General features: G+C 47.7%; 2 protein-coding genes and 1 non-coding gene across 5 annotated transcripts; 2 read left to right on the forward strand and 1 right to left on the reverse strand.

Annotated features, from left to right (window-relative positions):
* The first annotated feature begins 1,357 nt into the window (after nucleotides 1-1,357).
* Nucleotides 1,358-9,640, forward strand: TMEM97 (transmembrane protein 97). Its single transcript, XM_061142890.1, has 3 exons — nucleotides 1,358-1,591; nucleotides 7,285-7,429; nucleotides 8,316-9,640. Exons 1-3 carry the CDS (start codon nucleotides 1,466-1,468, stop codon nucleotides 8,573-8,575), a joined length of 531 nt encoding a protein of 176 aa, XP_060998873.1. The 5' UTR covers nucleotides 1,358-1,465; the 3' UTR covers nucleotides 8,576-9,640.
* TRNAG-CCC (transfer RNA glycine (anticodon CCC)) lies at nucleotides 3,130-3,203 on the forward strand. Its single transcript has one exon. It is a non-coding gene; the product is annotated as a tRNA-Gly (tRNA).
* Nucleotides 9,641-9,741: 101 nt separating the features above from the next.
* Nucleotides 9,742-16,739, reverse strand: IFT20 (intraflagellar transport 20). Of its 3 annotated transcripts, XM_061142891.1 has the most exons (6): nucleotides 16,584-16,724; nucleotides 13,134-13,362; nucleotides 12,845-12,973; nucleotides 11,633-11,718; nucleotides 10,609-10,712; nucleotides 9,742-10,164 (listed from the first exon to the last, which is right to left on the reverse strand). In XM_061142891.1, the coding sequence occupies exons 3-6, from the start codon at nucleotides 12,969-12,971 to the stop codon at nucleotides 10,083-10,085; spliced, it is 399 nt and encodes a 132-aa protein (XP_060998874.1). In that variant the 5' UTR covers nucleotides 12,972-12,973; nucleotides 13,134-13,362; nucleotides 16,584-16,724; the 3' UTR covers nucleotides 9,742-10,082. The 3 variants fall into 3 exon arrangements, with proteins under 3 accessions (XP_060998874.1, XP_060998875.1, XP_060998876.1); XM_061142892.1 differs by lacking the exon at nucleotides 13,134-13,362 and having other exon boundaries at nucleotides 16,584-16,739; XM_061142893.1 differs by lacking the exon at nucleotides 16,584-16,724 and having other exon boundaries at nucleotides 13,134-13,378.
* Nucleotides 16,740-16,905: the final 166 nt, after the last annotated feature.

Raw genomic sequence — 16,905 nt, forward strand, 5'->3', positions numbered from 1 at the left:
TCCAGCTCCTCGGCGGCCTTGAGCCACATTCCCTGCTTTCCTTCTCCTGTCTGGACAACCTCTCCCTCAACCCAGAAACTTCAAGCAGCATCTAGACACGTGAAAGTGCTCTGCTCTCTCTCCTCTGAAAAGAAGATAAATCAGCCTTCTCTTCAGCACAAATCCCTCCAGTTCCTGCCCTACCTCTCTCCTCTGCTTCCTAATATGTCTAACTCCCTACCTCCATTTCCCCACCTCCTTGCTCCTTGCCGGCCTGGCTCCTGCCTTCAACAACCACAGCTGCTTTCACAGGTCACAGGTAGGTACCACTTATTGTTCTGACACAGCAGAACCCCCTTCTTCCCTGTGTTTCTGAGACATCACACTCCTGCTGTCTACCTGTATATCTCAGTCCCCTCCTCCCCTGACCCCTGAGGTCGTCCAAGATCTCTCACAGGCCTTGGGCTCTCAAAATTTCCACGTCCAACAAACACGGATGCCTTACAAATCCACATCTTCAGACGTGTTCATCTAACTGCCTCCTGGACTTTTCCACTCAGATGCTGCAGAGAATGCTCAGTAACAACATGGCCAGAAACAAATTATCTTTCTCTTCGACTCACATCTCTAGGTCCCTCTTCTCAGCGAATGGGTGCCCCACCCATCCTGTTCCAGGGCAGACCCAGGTCCAGTATGTTTTTAAAGATCAATATTCGCGCGGCCTGAAAACGAACCCTTGAGCCTCCCTCATTCTCCACAGCGAATCACCGAGACCTGGCAATTCTACCTCCTCCTGTATCACCGTGCTTCTTTCTCAACTGAGGCTGGCTGCCTCCTACACCTCCTTCGGAAAGCTCCTGGTACCCTCAACTCCGGCGGGCCAGGGATCTTGCCCGCTGTTCCCACGCCCGGGACTGCCGCCACGGCATGGACCACCACCACGCAATGTCCGGCCGGCCCTGGTGGGTGAGACCCCACTGCACTGGGCGCTCCATCCCCGTTAAGTCCCCACGGCCGGGCACAAAGGAGCCACCCGGCAAGCACTAAACGGATGGAGTGAAGGAACGGAAGAGTAATAATGAGTGAAGGGGCCACGGAGGGCAAATGCTACGAAGCCCAGCGCTCACGCAGTCGCGGCGAGAATGCCGGCGGGTAGCGCTGCGGCCAGAGCCTCTCCGGCTGTGCGCGCCGGGCGCCCTAAGAAGCCGCGGGCGCCCTGAGAAGGCCCGGGCGGACGCCGAGAAGCCCCGCCCCCGCCTCACGCGGCACTCCTCGCAACCAATGGGAACTGTCCCCGGGCCGCCTCTGAGGACGCTCCCGGCCCGCGCGCGGCTTCTCAGCCAATGGGAGCAGCCGGCGTCCCCCTCGCGGCGGGGCGGGGAGGGGCGCGGCGCAGGGGTCCCGGGACAGCTCAGGCGCGGCGCTTTCCCGACGTCGTGTTCCGGTGAGCACCGTCTCGGCTCCAGCTCAGCCCAACCGACGGACCATGGGGACTCTGGGCGCCCGGCGCGGCCTGGAGTGGTTGCTGGGCTTCTACTTCCTGTCCCACATCCCCATCACCCTGCTCGTGGACCTGCAGGGGGTGCTGCCGCGCGATCTCTACCCCGTCGAGGTGAGGGTGCCTTCCGTCCCGGTCGCGGGTCGCTGAGGTTGGGGCCCATCGTCGTAGCGGTTGCCCCGGCGTCCCCATCGCGTCCCCTCCTCGTGCCTCGCCCACTCAGGGTTCCCTCCCACTTTCCTTGGGCCCCGCCGACGGTCTTTACCTCGACATCTTGGGCTTTTCTTTGTTTCTCCCGGCGGCTTCTCTCAGGCTCCTGGGGCGAACACGTTGCCCCCTTTGAAGACAGTTCTCTTGGTTGTTTTTTTTTTTTAAGACTTCCATACCCCAGCTCTGGCCAGTTGTCCGTATTTGAGGGAAAGGGTCTGGATAAATGGGCTTCCCGGGTTGGCTCAGTGGGTAAAGAATCCGCCTGCCAATGCAAGAGATGCAGGAGACACGGGTTTGATCCCTGGGTTGGGAAGGTCCCCTGGAGGAGGAAATGGCAATCCACTCCAGTATTCTCGTCTGGAAAATCCCATGGACAGGGGAACTTGGTGGGCTACAGTTGATAGGGTCGCAAAGAGTCCGACGCCACTGGACGCGCGCGCACACACACACACAGAGTGGATGAACCAGTGCCTAAATTACATATCGAATTGGTTTTAAAGTTGTGTTTCCTGGGAGGACTTTAAAAATACCGACTAATCCCAAAGAAATAACATGCACGTAGAATTAGATGCGTCTATAAAGACATTGGCAGAGAATGTCTTGATTTCAAGATTAGGATCCTGCAACTTCAAAATCTCTAAAGTAAATTAAGGATACCTTGCAAACAGGGCCTTTTTAAAAATTGTGTTTGAATAGGAATGATCATCTGAGTAGAAATACAGGCAAAGGCCCCATTTCCTGGTTGTTGGAGAACACTCTTTACACTAAACTTTGCTTTAAATGCTTTTGATTTTTTCAGATTTATTTTCACGTCTGGACCCTATAACCAACTATCATGGAATTCCAGTCCTCAGTTCTACCCTTCTCCAATTTGTCAGCAGAACTATAGGCAAACCTGACTTGTCTACCTAAAGATTTGATTTTGCCTGTTTCTCCTTAAATGCTTTTTCTCTGCAAAGCAGGGGTTCTTAACCTGAGGTCCATGAACCCCTCATGGGGTATGCAGAATTGTGTGTGCCCTGTGTTTTACATAACTTCCATCGACTTTTTCAGGGGTCTGACCTTACCAAAAAGGTTAAGAGCCACTGTTCAACAATATACCACCACTCCATAGTCTGGTTTGTTTCTAGCTCCAAGCGTAACTAGGAAGATCTCTGACCTACCTTTTCCTGGGAAAAGTGTAGGTTGTGTGTGGCAAGAGCTCTGGACTGAAGTCTGGGGATTTGGTTGTTCCAAGAACCTCTTGAGCACCTTGGGCAAGTCAGGGCTCTTCAACTGTTAAGAAAGAGCTGAGTTAAATCACAAGCTTAAACATATACAGGGTATATTAGTTTCCTCTTGCTTCTGCAGCAAACTACAAAAATAAAGTGGCTTAAAACAACATGAATTTGTTCTGTTTCAGTTTTGGAGGTCAGAAGTTTGAAATGAGTCTTGCAGGGACTTCCCTGGTGGTCCAGTGGCTAAGACTCTGCACTCCCAATGCAAGGGGGCCCAGGTTCGTTCCCTGGTCAGGGAACTAGACCCCACATGCCACAACTAAGAGTTCACATGCCATAGCTAAAGATCTTGCATGCCACAACTAAGACCCAGCATAGCCAAAGAAATAAATAAAAATAAATATTTAAAAAAAAAAAAAAAGAAATGAGTCTTGCAGGCCTGATTCCTACTGAAAGTCCTGGTGGAAGATCTGTTCCTGGTCTCTTCCAGTTTCTGGTGGTTGCAGGTGTTCTTGGCTCGTGGCCACATCACATCAATCTCCGCTTCTGTCTTACTTTGCTTTGTTTTCTTTAGTTCAATCTCCCTCTGCCTGATGTTTATAAGAACACTTGTCATTACATTTAGGGCTCACCAGATAACCAGGATAGTCTTCTCATCTCATGGTCCTTAACTTTAACCACATCTGCAAAGTCATTTTTGCTAAATAGGGTTACATTCATACATGCTTGTATGATTAAGATTATTCAGCCTACTGCATAGGCCCAGGTGGTACATGATCTTGGCCAACAGAACTCAGGCAGGCTGCCTGTTTACGGTCTTGCGTGTTATGAGTCCCTTTACTCCTGGCCAGCTACGTTACTCCAGGTAGCCAGCCTTTCTAGACCGAACAGCTGTTAGTTTCTCTTTTTTTTTTTAAATTGGATGGACTGTTTTTGACATCTTTATTGAATTTGTTACAGTACTGCTCCTGTTCTATAGTTTTGGTTTTTTGGCCTTGAGGCATGTGAGGTGTTGGCTCCCTGACCAGGGTTCAAACCCACATCCCCTGCATTGAAAGGCGAGGTCTTAACCACTGGACTGTGCCAGGAAAATCCCTTCCTTTTCTGAATGTGCCATTCCCACAAGTCCTTGCTCACAAAATACAGTGAAAATGTGTTCAAAATCATAAAGACCTCATTTAAACTTACATATTTGATTTGGTAAAGTTTTCTCAGCTTTATTTTTTTAAGTTGACTTATTGTTGAAGGTCAAGAGCCAAAGCAGGCCGGATCTGACCGGAAACTCTTGTGTGTGTGTCTATCTCTGATGCTATTTAAAGGCCTTAGCAATACCAGGGTATCTCGGCTTTGAAGGCCTGTGTCTCTAATCACTCTTGTTGCTTTGTAGTGGGCAATGATGGGTGTGTTGCTTCCATATGGGGAAGTAATAATAATAAAAACCTTGAGTTATTTTCAGATTCTCCTTGAAAAAATGCCAAATTTTAACATCTGTTGTGTTTTTCCTCCCTAAAGGGAAGGAATTTTCTCCTAGAACTAAAAAGCTTGTAGAGATCACATAATGGTTAGGCTGAAATTTGCAAATATCTTTCTTGGTTTGAGCCAGATAAACTCTTGGAAAAGAACTGTGAAACGGTAAGAATTCAGTTTGGATTAGGACATGGAGAGGATGGAAGCATTTTGTGATATCATTTGCATCTGGGTCGCATTGCTTCGGAGAAGGCAATGAATGGCACCCTACTCCAGTACTCTTGCCTGGAAAATTCCATGGACGGAGGAGCCCGATAGGCTGCAGTCCATGGGGTCGCTAAGAGTTGGACATGACTGAGTGACTTCACTTTCCTTTTTCACTTTCACGCATTGGAGAAGGAAATGGCAACCCACTCCAGTGTTCTTGCCTGGAGAATCCCAGGGACGGGGGAGCCTGGTGGGCTGCCGTCTATGGGGTCGCACAGAGTCGGGCACAACTGACGTGACTTAGCAGCAGCAGCAGCATTGCTTCTATTAAAATAAGGAAAAACAGGTGAGCATCTAGGCCTGAAATCAGCCTGTGTGCTCATTCTAAGTTTAGAGGAGTGCAAGACCGTTCAGTAGCAACTCTGGTCTAGAAATCCATGTGCATAGGCCAGGTGAATATTTTAATGGTTAACAGTGGTAAGTTGAGTCAAGCATGAGTCAGGTATAAATGGAAACAGTTTTATTACCTTTTTGGGGAATAATCAATGACTAGTTGCATGCTGAGATTTTAGTAAGATTAAACTGAACTCCAGGTCCTTATTAATTATATTCAAGTAATCTTAGCATTAACTGTGTGCTAGCCATTGTTCTAGGACTATAAGTATTAACTCCTTTTATCTTACCAACAATGAGGTAGGTACTATAATTAGGTAACCAGCTTAGTGGGATTTAATGCTTTGCTCAGAGGCAGGCAGTCTGCCCCCAGGTACCATGTTCTTCACTTTGCTTGGGGGTTAAGGGTGTTGACCCTCCAAACAGTTGAAAATCCACTTAAAACTTATAGTCAGCCCTTGGTACTCAGGTTCCTCCCTATCCCCAGATTCAGCCAGCCACTGACTGACCATGTAGTATTTACCATTGAAAAAGCTCCGTGTATACACGGACCTGCACAGTTCAAACCCATGTTGTTTGAGGGTCAACTGTATTTTAAATTTTGCTATTATCCTTCTGAACCTCTTAGAAATTACCAAATTTCTTGTACATATCTGCTTGGATTTTATGAAATAAGTGGATCTGAGAGAATGAATACTAATTAAATAGAAGGTGAAGTTCAAACCAATCAGAATGCCTTTTAAATTTTGTTGTTAATTTTTTAAAATAGGTCCGTCCAATTTTTTTTTTTTTTTAAGTAAATCTAGAAAGCAAAAGAGGATCTTAAAAAACATTTAGTCCAAGTTGCTTGTTTTACAGATGAGAAAACAGAGTCCAGAGAGATGCAGGGATTTAACCTTCATGAATATTTTCTATGTTACCATCCTGAAAAGTGCTTAGAAAGAAGCTAAGGATATTTCCATAAATTTAAGTTTCAAGTCAAATACAAATTCAAGATCACTTGGCTATCTAGCTGAGGCCCTTCTGTCATTAATTATACTAACAGTGTATGTTCCTGGATATCTGCTTAAAGGTCACTCGCAGCAAAGAGGACTCTTATTTCACAATAGTGAGTCTTTAGATTAAAAATTAACGGGAAAAGTATCTTTGGATTTTCCGTTGTAAGCCAGATTCCTAGCTTGGAAGTTGTCTTATAATATCAAGGCACCATCTCCAGGAGGTTGAATGCCACAGACCTTCAGTAATCTATCTGGGGAGAGCCCTAGGCTTTGGGCTAGGAGCACAAAGGGGGCAACCCTGCTTCCTCCCCCTGCCTCCCCCACCCCCCATCAACATGGATCTGCATCTTTCGATTTGACAGTGTTAATACGAAGGTGGGGCCCGTGCTAGCACTGAGACCACTCACAAAGCTATACAGTCTGTTCCTCTACAAATATTCTACTGATCTCCTAAAAAACAAAAAAAAAAAAAAACAACTTTTGAAATAGGGGAGTTAAGAATGAAGAGGAATTTGAGATTTGGGGATTATTTAAATTGTCTAAAATTGCATCTTCACAGAGGTTAGATTTACCTTCCTTCCATTCACCCCCCCCTACCCCACCAAAAAGAAAAACAAGTTCATTTCTGTACTTGAGGAAATCTGGCCCTTGGAGCTTGGTGTGCAGTTGCTGTTGTGAAAAGACAAACCTCAGGGTGGTTTTCATATCATTTCTTTATAAAGAAGGATACCGTTGGCCAATACATCCCGTTTGTGTGTTCAGTAAAGAGCCTACTAAGCGCCACTCATTGTTGCTCTTGACAGTAGGCAACACATCTGGATGTGTTATCACAGATAAATTCTGGGCAGCACACGGGGGCTGGAAGAGCTGAGAAAAGCTGCTGGGCGAAGGTAACACTTGAGGTAGAGCTTGTGTGTGTGTGTGTGTGTGTGTGTGCTGCTGCTAAGTCGCATCAGTCGTGTCCGACTCTGTGCGACCCCATGGACTGTAGCCCACCAGGCTCCTCTGTGGCATTCTCGAGGCAAGAAAACTGGAGTATGTTGCCATTTTCTACTCAGGGGATCTTCCTAACCCAGGGATTGAACCCGTGTCTCACATCTCCTGCATTGGCAGGTGGGTTCTTGACGACTAGTGCCACCTGGGAGAGCTTGTGAGTTTTAGTTAAATGACCATCTAGGCTGCACCACTGAAGCCAGCTGTGAGTGCTGTCTGCTGCCCAGGGGCTCAGTGATGAGAGGCACGTTCGGAGGGTTGGAGCCACGGAAGCCAGTCCTGCCAGGTGCCTGTACTCACCGTGTTCCTTGTCTTTTCCCAGCTGAGAAACCTGCAGCAGTGGTATATTGAGGAGTTCAAAGACCCCCTGCTCCAGAACCACCCGGTGTGGTTCAAGTCCTTCCTGTTCTGCGAGCTTGTGTTTCAGCTGCCTTTCTTTCCCTTCGCAGCATATGCCTTCTTCAAAGGTGAGTAAATGGAGAAATTCCATTTTTGCTCTGAGCCCAGGTCTCGGAAATCTTTGGGGAAAGTTCCACCAAGGAAGGGGAGTGGTCCCTGGCGGATGTGTGAGATGATACAGGAGGTGGTGGGAATGGTCAGGATCGATCTTGTAAAGGGACATCAGTGCGGCTCAGGATAGCGTCTAGGATCAGTGCAGCTGCAGGACTGCCTCAGTCAACTGGAAATCTCACACGCGTCACCTGAGGCTACTTTACAGATTGAACTTGTTCCCTTTTATTGTTTTCCTAGAATTTTTTGTTTTGGCTTTTATTTTTCTGCTTTGGGTAGTATCATACTGGCTTATAAGCAGTAGCAGCAAGTCATCCCTAAGTGGCCTGACTTCTCACTTAAAGATTATTCTTCCAGTGTTCCCATATGACTACTGCTTTTAAAAAGAAGGTGGCCATACCAGTGTTCATTGTAAATAAACTTATACAGCTTATTTCCCACTGGAGCCCTCAAATCCAACTCTTAGCAGAATCTGTTGATTCTTCTCATCCACATATACTTACTTAGCATAGAGATGCTGCTGGCAGAGCGTCCCTGCTCCCCACCCTCTGTATTTGAGACCAGCTGAGTTTACCTTATAATGGCCATTTTACTGCCCTAGAGTTTTTCTGAATTCCGACTCTACCCATGTCCTTCAGCAGTCAGTGCTAGGGCTCCAGCTGTCACATAAGGACTGCACGTTGGACGCTATTATATCACATCCACTTTTCCATTTCTTTCCACTTGGAAAGGGAGGTAGAATGAACTGAAGGGAGCAGGCAGAGACGGGGTGGAGGGTATGGTGGGCTCCCCTGGAGCCATGAGCAGATCTCACTCTGTTCTTTCTCTCCTCGCTGACCTCAGGAGGCTGCAAGTGGATCCGCACCCCTGCCATCATCTACTCGGTTCACACCATGACAACTCTGATTCCCATCCTCTTCACGTTGCTACTCGATGATTTCTCCAAAGCCAGTCATTTCAGAGGACAAGGACCTAAGACTTTCCAGGAACGACTATTCCTGATATCTGTCTATATCCCCTACTTTCTCCTCCCTCTTATTCTTCTGCTTTTCATGGTGCGGGACCCCTACTACAAGTCTGAGGAGAAAAGAAAGAAAAAATGAGAGAAATGCCCCAGGGTCCAGTGGAGAGGTGACCACCGGGCAGTTTCCTGTTGGACCCAGTACCAGTACCAGTGCTCAGAACCCATGTTTTCAGTAGTATCTGAACTACAGCAGCAGCAACACACATGAGCAAGACCCTGGCAGGAGGCACACCAGACCCTCACCTTCCAAGGGCTTTGACACAAACAGACTGATCACCCGAGGACGGGCGAGGGGTGTGGGCTGGGTGATAGAAGTGGTGCCAAAGGTCTCCTCAGCGTGTCCCCAGGTGCCACTGCAGGATTACTAAAAGCAGAACCAGACCAGAAATTAGATAAACTTCCAAGAAACATGGCCTGCTTGGCATGTACCTGAGTCATTTGACTCACAGGATACATGTGACTAAAACTATGACTCATGAGTCTCTACAGAATATCACTGATGAGCAAAATTCAGTTTGAAATTATACCTAATATTCATTAAAAATTGTTTCCTTGCCCCTACCCGTAGGTAGGGGTGAAATATTCTGTAAGAGGTTATAAATTTAGTTTTCCTTTAAGATTCAACCTTGGCATGACTTTCAGTTGGAAGTGGGTCAGACTGGAAGGTATATTGTTTCTGTCCTAAAATAGGTCATCCCAGGAGAAGAGAATTTTTAAAGTCTCCTTTTTCATTCTCTTTCTAAACCTTAGTCTTCTGTTAGTTTTTACAGACCACATGAGTTCCTATACTCTGAGGTCTGGTGTCCCAAGCCGGAGCTGGAGGAATGCTTCCTACTGGATAACTTCATCCTACCAAACAGTTTCATAATTCTTTGTCCTGTACCCAGTTAGGGTAGGGGTGGGGGGCTGGCCATGACAGGTCCAGTGTGTGCATATAAGGTCTCTTTATTTGGTATCCTGCTTGCTTTAAGTTCATACTCGAGGCCGACTCAAAAAGACTTGTGAACGCACATGAAAAATGGTAGATGCTGGTCCTGGTTAGTTCCCCCTTTTTGCTTATTTTGCTTACAAGCCCTAATGGTCTGACTTTGGGGAATATCATCTGACTTGTGTGTCTGGTCAAAATAAAGGTAGCTGCTGACCACTGCCTGGTTTGGTTTGTGGACTAAGGGCTGGAGAGTCCAGGGTTCTTACAATGGGTTAATAAATGTACACTTCAGGGGCACGGAAGAGAGGCAGATCAAGCCATTTGAAAATAATAATTTATTGCTTTTCCTTCCAAAGCTTTGTGAATTTACAAAAAGAAAGTTGACAGGCTGCTCAGTTCAGACTGAGAATGCAAGAGGTGAGAACCTGGACCACGATGGCCACCGGATGTTCGCCTGCAGACATGCACTGACATCCGAAACAAACTCCCCCAGGTTTGTTACTGCCTTCAGAGATGCTGCAGTTCCTCACACAGCTTCTCTCATGACACACCTGGGTCATTGGCCAAGTCATGGAATGATGCAGAGGTTGTTTTGGTTTGGGGGTTGTGGGGTTTTTTTCCTTTTTTTGCCCTCCTGCTAGAAAATGAAATTTTCAGTTCATTTCTGAAAAATAAATTGGTCAATAAACTCATTTTGTTCTGCTTCTACTTTACACAAAGCTTCATATTCAACCCGATACCTGAAAAACAAAATTGTTTAGAAGCCCTCAAAATGGATGAAATACACCAGGAACTTAGTTCTTCCAGAAAAGAACAGAAGTGATTTAGATGATTCCAAGAAATGGTGTGAGTTCAAAATGAAGTTAGTGAGGGCAAGAGAGAGAGAAAAATGAGGCAAAGCTCTACCTAGGGCCACCCCTGAGAAGTCTCCAGCCCTGAGAAGCTTCCTTGCAGAGAGCCAGCCAACTCCAGCCCCAAGTGTGTGTGCCCTCACACTACTAGAGGTGGTCTGACATTAACAAATCTTCTTCCCATCAAATTAATTTTATTTTTAAAATCTTCAAATCAGGATGATAAGACACTATTCCTGGGAGAATGATGAAGAGCAAGGGTAAGAGGTGACCATTCAAGAGGAAAAACAAAATTGCAGTTGAGTAAAGAACTTGCTTTACAACAAAACTTACCTTTCAAGCTGCATTTTCTTTTCTGCTATTAGTGCCTGGAGTTGCTGCTGTTGGGCTTCTCTCTGTTTCGCTATAGATTTGAGCAAGTTCCGAGCACCAATGGCCTAGAAAAACATTGCCAAAGAAGGTCATGACTTCATTAAAGTCCTCAACTGGGGAAGGGACATGGGGGCTCTGTGGGGGTGGAATGGAGGGGAGCAAGGAAGGTCGAGCCTCAGAGTTTTAGGAGTAAGTCCGAAGGAGGCTTAACCTCCTGATCCCAAAGTGCCTGGTGAGAACAGCTGCAGCTTAGCATCTGCAGACCTAGAATCTAGGGCCTGGCACACAGTGGCCCATCTGGTGCACCATTTAGCCTTGTGTCCTTTGCCAAGTCATCTGTACTCTGCATGCATTCATTTATAAAGTGAGGGTAAACCACCTATCATATTCATCGTATCTCAGTGATGATGTGAAGATTAAAGGAAACAGAGTATACTGGCATGTAAGAGTTCAATAGTGGGTTAACTGGACCAGGAATTACTTATTTTTAAATTGCAGTATAATTGACATGTATTAGTTCCAGGTATACAACATATTCAATATTTGCACAGGCATTCTTATTTAAAATCTTATTTTAATTAAAGAACTCCCCATCACCTAGCCCTCCCCACCAAAAAAAAAAAGGGGATTTCTCTGACTGTTCAGTGGTTAAGAATCTGCCTGCCAATGCAGGGACATGGGTTCAATTCCTGCTCTGAGAAGATCCCACAGGCAACAGGGCAACTAAGGCTTCGCGCTGCAACTACGGCCACAGCCTGCACACCCAAGAGCCTGTGCTCCACAACAAGAGAAGCCACGCACCCCAACAAAGCACAGCCCTGGCTCCCCACAACTAGAGAAAGCCCACACAGCAGCAACAAAGACCCGGGACAGCCAAACATAAATAATGTTTTTAAGAACCAGATTTAAAAAGGGGGGGGGGGGGGCAGAAAGATGAGAGGCTAGGGAACTAGGCCGAAAGTTAAAAAATACATGCTGATCTTACCTTCATCTTCTCGTTTTCTGCTTCCTTTGCAAGTTGGTCAACAAGCTCAATTAAGCCACCAACTATTTTCTGAAACTGGCCAATTTCTTTTGTGGAAAGAACAACAAAAACAAATGTTTTATTTTTCAACATCACCATTTCCTTGTGGCGAGAGGGCAGGGCTAACCGCCTCTTCTAATTTGTGTGAAAAGCTATTTGGTGTCTGACAGCCTTGGTCTGAACCTAGAGAAGGGTGGCCATGAGCCCAGAGCTGGGTTGGAGTGTATTTGGATCTTGAGTCCCCACTGAAGCAGCCAGAAGCTGTAGCTCGGGCTGTGAGGCTCCTGATGGGCGCACCTTGGGGATGGACCGCATCCTGCTGTCCTAGGAATGACGGGAAGCACAAAGGGCTGACCTCACGAAAGGACCGCCCCAGGATACGAATGCTGCCTCTGGACAAGCCATGGGTAAGACACTAGATTTGAGCTGCTGGGGAGTGGGGGCTTTCTACCTGTGACCAGGGCTAATAAAAAGCTCAAAGCATTTAAGGAGTTAATCTCTCATTTGTTCTTTCCCATGTCCCTGGGTATAGTGGAACCCGTGTTACTGAGGAGTAAACCAAGACCCAGAGGGTAGGACGACATGCACACGGCGTTCAGAAGACTGGTGAGAGAAGCCACTACGTTCTGCCAGTCAAGCTCTCTCCAGAGCCTACAGACTCCCCAGAAGGTTCAGATACAGGCTACATCTCTATATTTGCCGCTACCAGGCTTGTTTGGCTGCTGAGACAGGAAGCATCCTGGCTTTCACTAGCTTTAAAAAAAAAATGACTTCATTGAGTCTTTTGAACTGCCTCTCCAAACTCCAGGTGATCAACTCTCACTCCAAACAATGGCAAGTCTGCCACTGAGAACAATATTTCTCCCAAGAAATCAAATCCTAACTCTGTTTCCCACCCCCAAGTCATGGTTCTGAAGTTGACGGTTCCTGGGACGGCCTACCTAAACAAACACCTTCCTGTCTCCACTGCCGTGTTTGATTGGTGCCCTGAGCCTACCCAAGAGCATAGGAGGGCATGCAGACAAGGTGGGTGGCACATGGGAATTCAGCAGGGCCAGGTTCAACCTCCTGGGAGCCAGCAGCTACGCTTGGGCAGGGCCCAGAGCTGCAGTCAGGGGGGTTGGGGTGAGACACAAGGCTGAGTGGCACCACGTCCCCCAAGGCGAGACTCACTGTCCACAAAGGCCTTGCATTCTTCCTTGAGCTCTATGGTCTGCTGGGTAACCTCAGGGTCCAACACCCGCAGCTTGTTCAGCTCATCAAAGTGCAGCCCGGCTTCGGCCAGGATGTCCTTGGCCATGGCTGTAAAGAAAGCAGCCCCAGCCCCCGATCACTTCCCAGCCCCTCAAAAGAGAAGCCAGCTTCCAACCCAGCCCCACTCCTGGCCCCGGACACCAAGGCCAAAAGCCCAGATGTTCCAAAGGCTCCCCCTTCCCTCTGCCTCCGCCTCTCTGAGCCTCACCTGTTTGCCTTCCAGCTTCCTCCCCAGAGAAGAGAGGTTCTGACAGGGTCAGCCAGGGAGAGGTGTGTCAGAGGAGCAAGGGTCAGGAAAGAATAAAGTCCAGTTGCTTGTCACAGGCATCGTTCATTCAACACACATTCCTGGAGTGCCAACTACATGCCAGCACTGCTAGATGCTGGGGATAGAGATGCGTGCGACATGGTGCCCGCCCCGGAGGAGCAGAGTGTAGCTGGAGGAAGACAGACACGTACACTGAAAAATCACAGTTAAGTGCGTTTACAGAAGTGTCACTAAAGAGCTGGAGGAAAGGAGAACAGTTAACTTGGGGTGAGGGAGCGACATGGAAACTAAGCTGGGAGCCATAGCATATTTATTTATCCCCAGTTATGTACCCAAAAGGACATACAAGAACTTTTCAAACATAGTGCTGGAACAACATGAAAGACAAGTAAAAGAGAAAATCTGAGTGAATTAAAAATTGGGGTTAAAAATAAACACAGGAAAAAATAAATAAACACAAGAAGCCAGGGGTAAGAATATTACCCATAATGTATGCCACAGGCACACCTGCCTCAACTGGGACCCAAAGTTGGGTCAGTCTCTTTCTAGCAGAAAACACAAAAAAGAGTGAAATATCAGCAAGAACATGCCAAGTAAGGAGGTCAGGGCAAGGCATTCCAAGCAGAGAAAACAGCCTGGACAGGAGCACAAAGCCATTGGAAGGGCCTATTCCTGACTAGAAGTTGAAAGGACAGGATGGAGAAGGAAAGCCAGGTGGAGCCAGATCAGAAACACCCTGTGGGCCAAGCTAAGGAGTTTGGCTTTTTTCTGTAGACGAGAACCAGCAGAGAGATCTTCTTCCTTCCCAGGCCACCTCACATTCCTGGTCCAAAGGATGCCTCAGTTCTGGGAACGAAACACTGAAAATTCACCCTCCTTCTGCCTTAAACACACATACAAAATAAAAATAAGAGAGCACATGCCCTGTCTAAAAAGGGGAGGCAATGCTACTTAGGTCTAGCCATTGGCTGCTACACCAACTTGGAAACCCCCGGTGTTCTGAAGGCTGCCACAACCTGGTCCTTCCCTCCCACCTCCCCCAGCCTCCCTTGTTTCCCTTCCCATTACATTAGAGAAGTTCTGTTCTGAATGGGGTGATTCTGGGAGCAACTTGCCGGGGTAGGTATACCACAGAAAGAGCAATGGTTAAAAAGAATTAAGTTCCATTGTTGCCAGAACTGAATTTCAGGAGGACCCGAAATCCAGATTTACATATGCAATCTGACTTTTAAAGAAGAGTATCTCCTTTAATTCAAAAATTTTAAGTAAGAAAAAAAAAAAAAAAAACCACCCAAAATCCACATCCAAGATTGTGTGGGCCAACTAACCCATGTCTAGCTGTGTATGACTGGCCCAGGGTCTTTGGTCTCACTGCAGTCCATTCAAGTCAGTCAGCTAGCACCTTCCTTTTGAAACACTTTAATCATCCAGAGTTCCCTTGTAATTGGGCTTTTTAAAACGATGTCTTCCTATTTGTTCTATTTACACATATAGTCTAAGTCAGGGGCCCCCAACTTCCAGGATCTAATGCCTGATGATCTGAGGTGGAGCCGATGTAATAATAATAGAAATAAAGTGCACAGTAAATGTAATGCACTTGAGTCATCCCAAAATCATCACCCCCGCCCTGCCTCTGCCCCCCGACCGTGGAAAAACTGTCTTCCATGAATCTGGTCCCTGGTGCCTAAAAGGGACCGCTTGTCTAAGCATTTAGCACCTACCAGGTGAGTGGTTAAGAATCAACCTGCCAATGCAGGAGACACAAGAGACGCAGGTTCAATCCCTGGGTCGGGAAGATCCCCTCGAGGAGGAAATGGCAACCCACTCCAGTATTCTTGCCTAGAAAATTCCATGGACAGAGGAGCCTGATAGGCTACAGTCCACGGGGTCGCAAAAGAGTCATACACGACTGAGCGACTGAGCACACACACAAGTAACTAACCAGACAAACTGATTCAAATAACCAGAGGGCACAGAAATCTGCTTCAATCTGCACTCTCTTCCCAGAGAGCTTGCATTTATTCACAAACATCTACTGAGGCCCTGTCCCGGGGATAGTGTAGTGAAGAAAATGCTTCAATGCTTTAAGTTCCCGACCTCTGGACAGACAGTAAACAAATAATCACAAATTGTGATAAAATTATGAGGAAAAGCACATGGTGCTCCATGAAGCTGTAGCAGGAGGATCAAATTCATGTGGACACAAAATTACCCCCAAAATTTGTAAACAAAACTCTTCTGAGAAAGTGACACGCTGAGAAGTAAAGGCTGTCCAGAAGTTTGTCAAGTGAAGGGAGGAGGAGGTATTCTGGGCAGAAGGAAAAGCCTATGTGAAGATGATGAGGCTATGAGAAATGGAACCTGTAACAAGAGCCAGGAGGCTAGTGTGGTTGAAAGACTGAGCAAGAGAGAGAGAGAAACAGGATGAGGTGAGATGGGAAGGCTAGGGCTGGATGGTGGAGGGCTCTGAAAGCTGCAGTCATGAGCCTGGATTTTCTCATAAGCGTTTCATGGGCAGCCAGTGGATTCTCAGCAGAGGGGCATAATCAGACATGCCCTTTAGGGAGATCACTCTGACCCAGGATGGAGAATGGGTTGGAGGAAATAAGGGAGCTACAACTATCTTGTTCATCACTGTTACCCTAGCATCTAACATGATGCCTGCACAGAAACTGGCACTCAGCAAATGTGTGCGGTATGAATGACTGTGAAATCAGAGCAGGCTATTTCAGTAACCAAGGCTTGGAGCGGAAGAAAACTGTGCCGATTTGAGTTGTTTTTTAAGTCGAGTTAATAGGACTTTGTAAAGGATGACTGACGCAGGGGTTTTGGGGAGGAGTGAAAGAGAGTCAGGTAAGATTCCCGCGTACCTGGCCTGAGCCAGTTGCACGGCTGGAAGGGCTAATTGAATGAGAAGGGTCAGACCGGAGAAGAAGCGGAGAGGGTTCAAGGCCGACTACTGGATTCTCTCCCAACTCCCACCACATCAGAGGAACACCGGGAACAAGAGCCGGACTGAGCTCCAGGAAGATGAGAGTGGTGACGCGCTCTCCTCCAAACCCACCCCCGGGTTCTCCCCTGACCCACGCTGGGCGCTCCGAGCAGGCTCCACCCGTGGGGTGTGGGAAAATTAGGAGGACCTGGGTGTGGAGCTCGCGTCTTCACTATATAAACTGCTTGAACTTAATCTGAGCCGCAGTTTCCTAAGATAGTTGCGAGCAGCAACGCGTAAAGCTCCAGGCCCTAGCCGGGGGTAAAACCGCTCCCAGAGCCTGGCGGAATTCCCACGTTTCTTTCGCCCCGGGATTGCTTTTCCTCCGGACGCGAGCCTGTTAGGCTCATCTCACCCCCGGCCTGCCCCAAGCCCGCCAACCCGGAGTCACGGCCTACCTGTTCACCCAGCAGCGACAGCGCCGGTGACCCAGGCTAACGTCGGCAGTCAGCGCCTCTCCAGTCGGCTGAAGCCGACACCCGCCCAGCAGCCTCAGCCGCTGCCACGGCGACAGACCCTGTTTACCTCCAACGTCACTTCCCGACGCCGGAAGCACTTAGATCCACAGAGCCCGCAGGGCCTGCTGGGAAACAGAGGCCTGAGAGGAGTGATAACTGCCTACGAGACCCAGAGCCTTTGCGCCGGAAAGGCTGCCGGAAGCAGCTATGCGCTCAGCGCAAAATACTCCAGGGGCCCCTCCCTCCGCCCTGATTGGGTGCT

This window comes from Dama dama, chromosome 5, assembly GCF_033118175.1.
Source record: "Dama dama isolate Ldn47 chromosome 5, ASM3311817v1, whole genome shotgun sequence".
Lineage (NCBI taxonomy): Eukaryota > Metazoa > Chordata > Mammalia > Artiodactyla > Cervidae > Dama > Dama dama.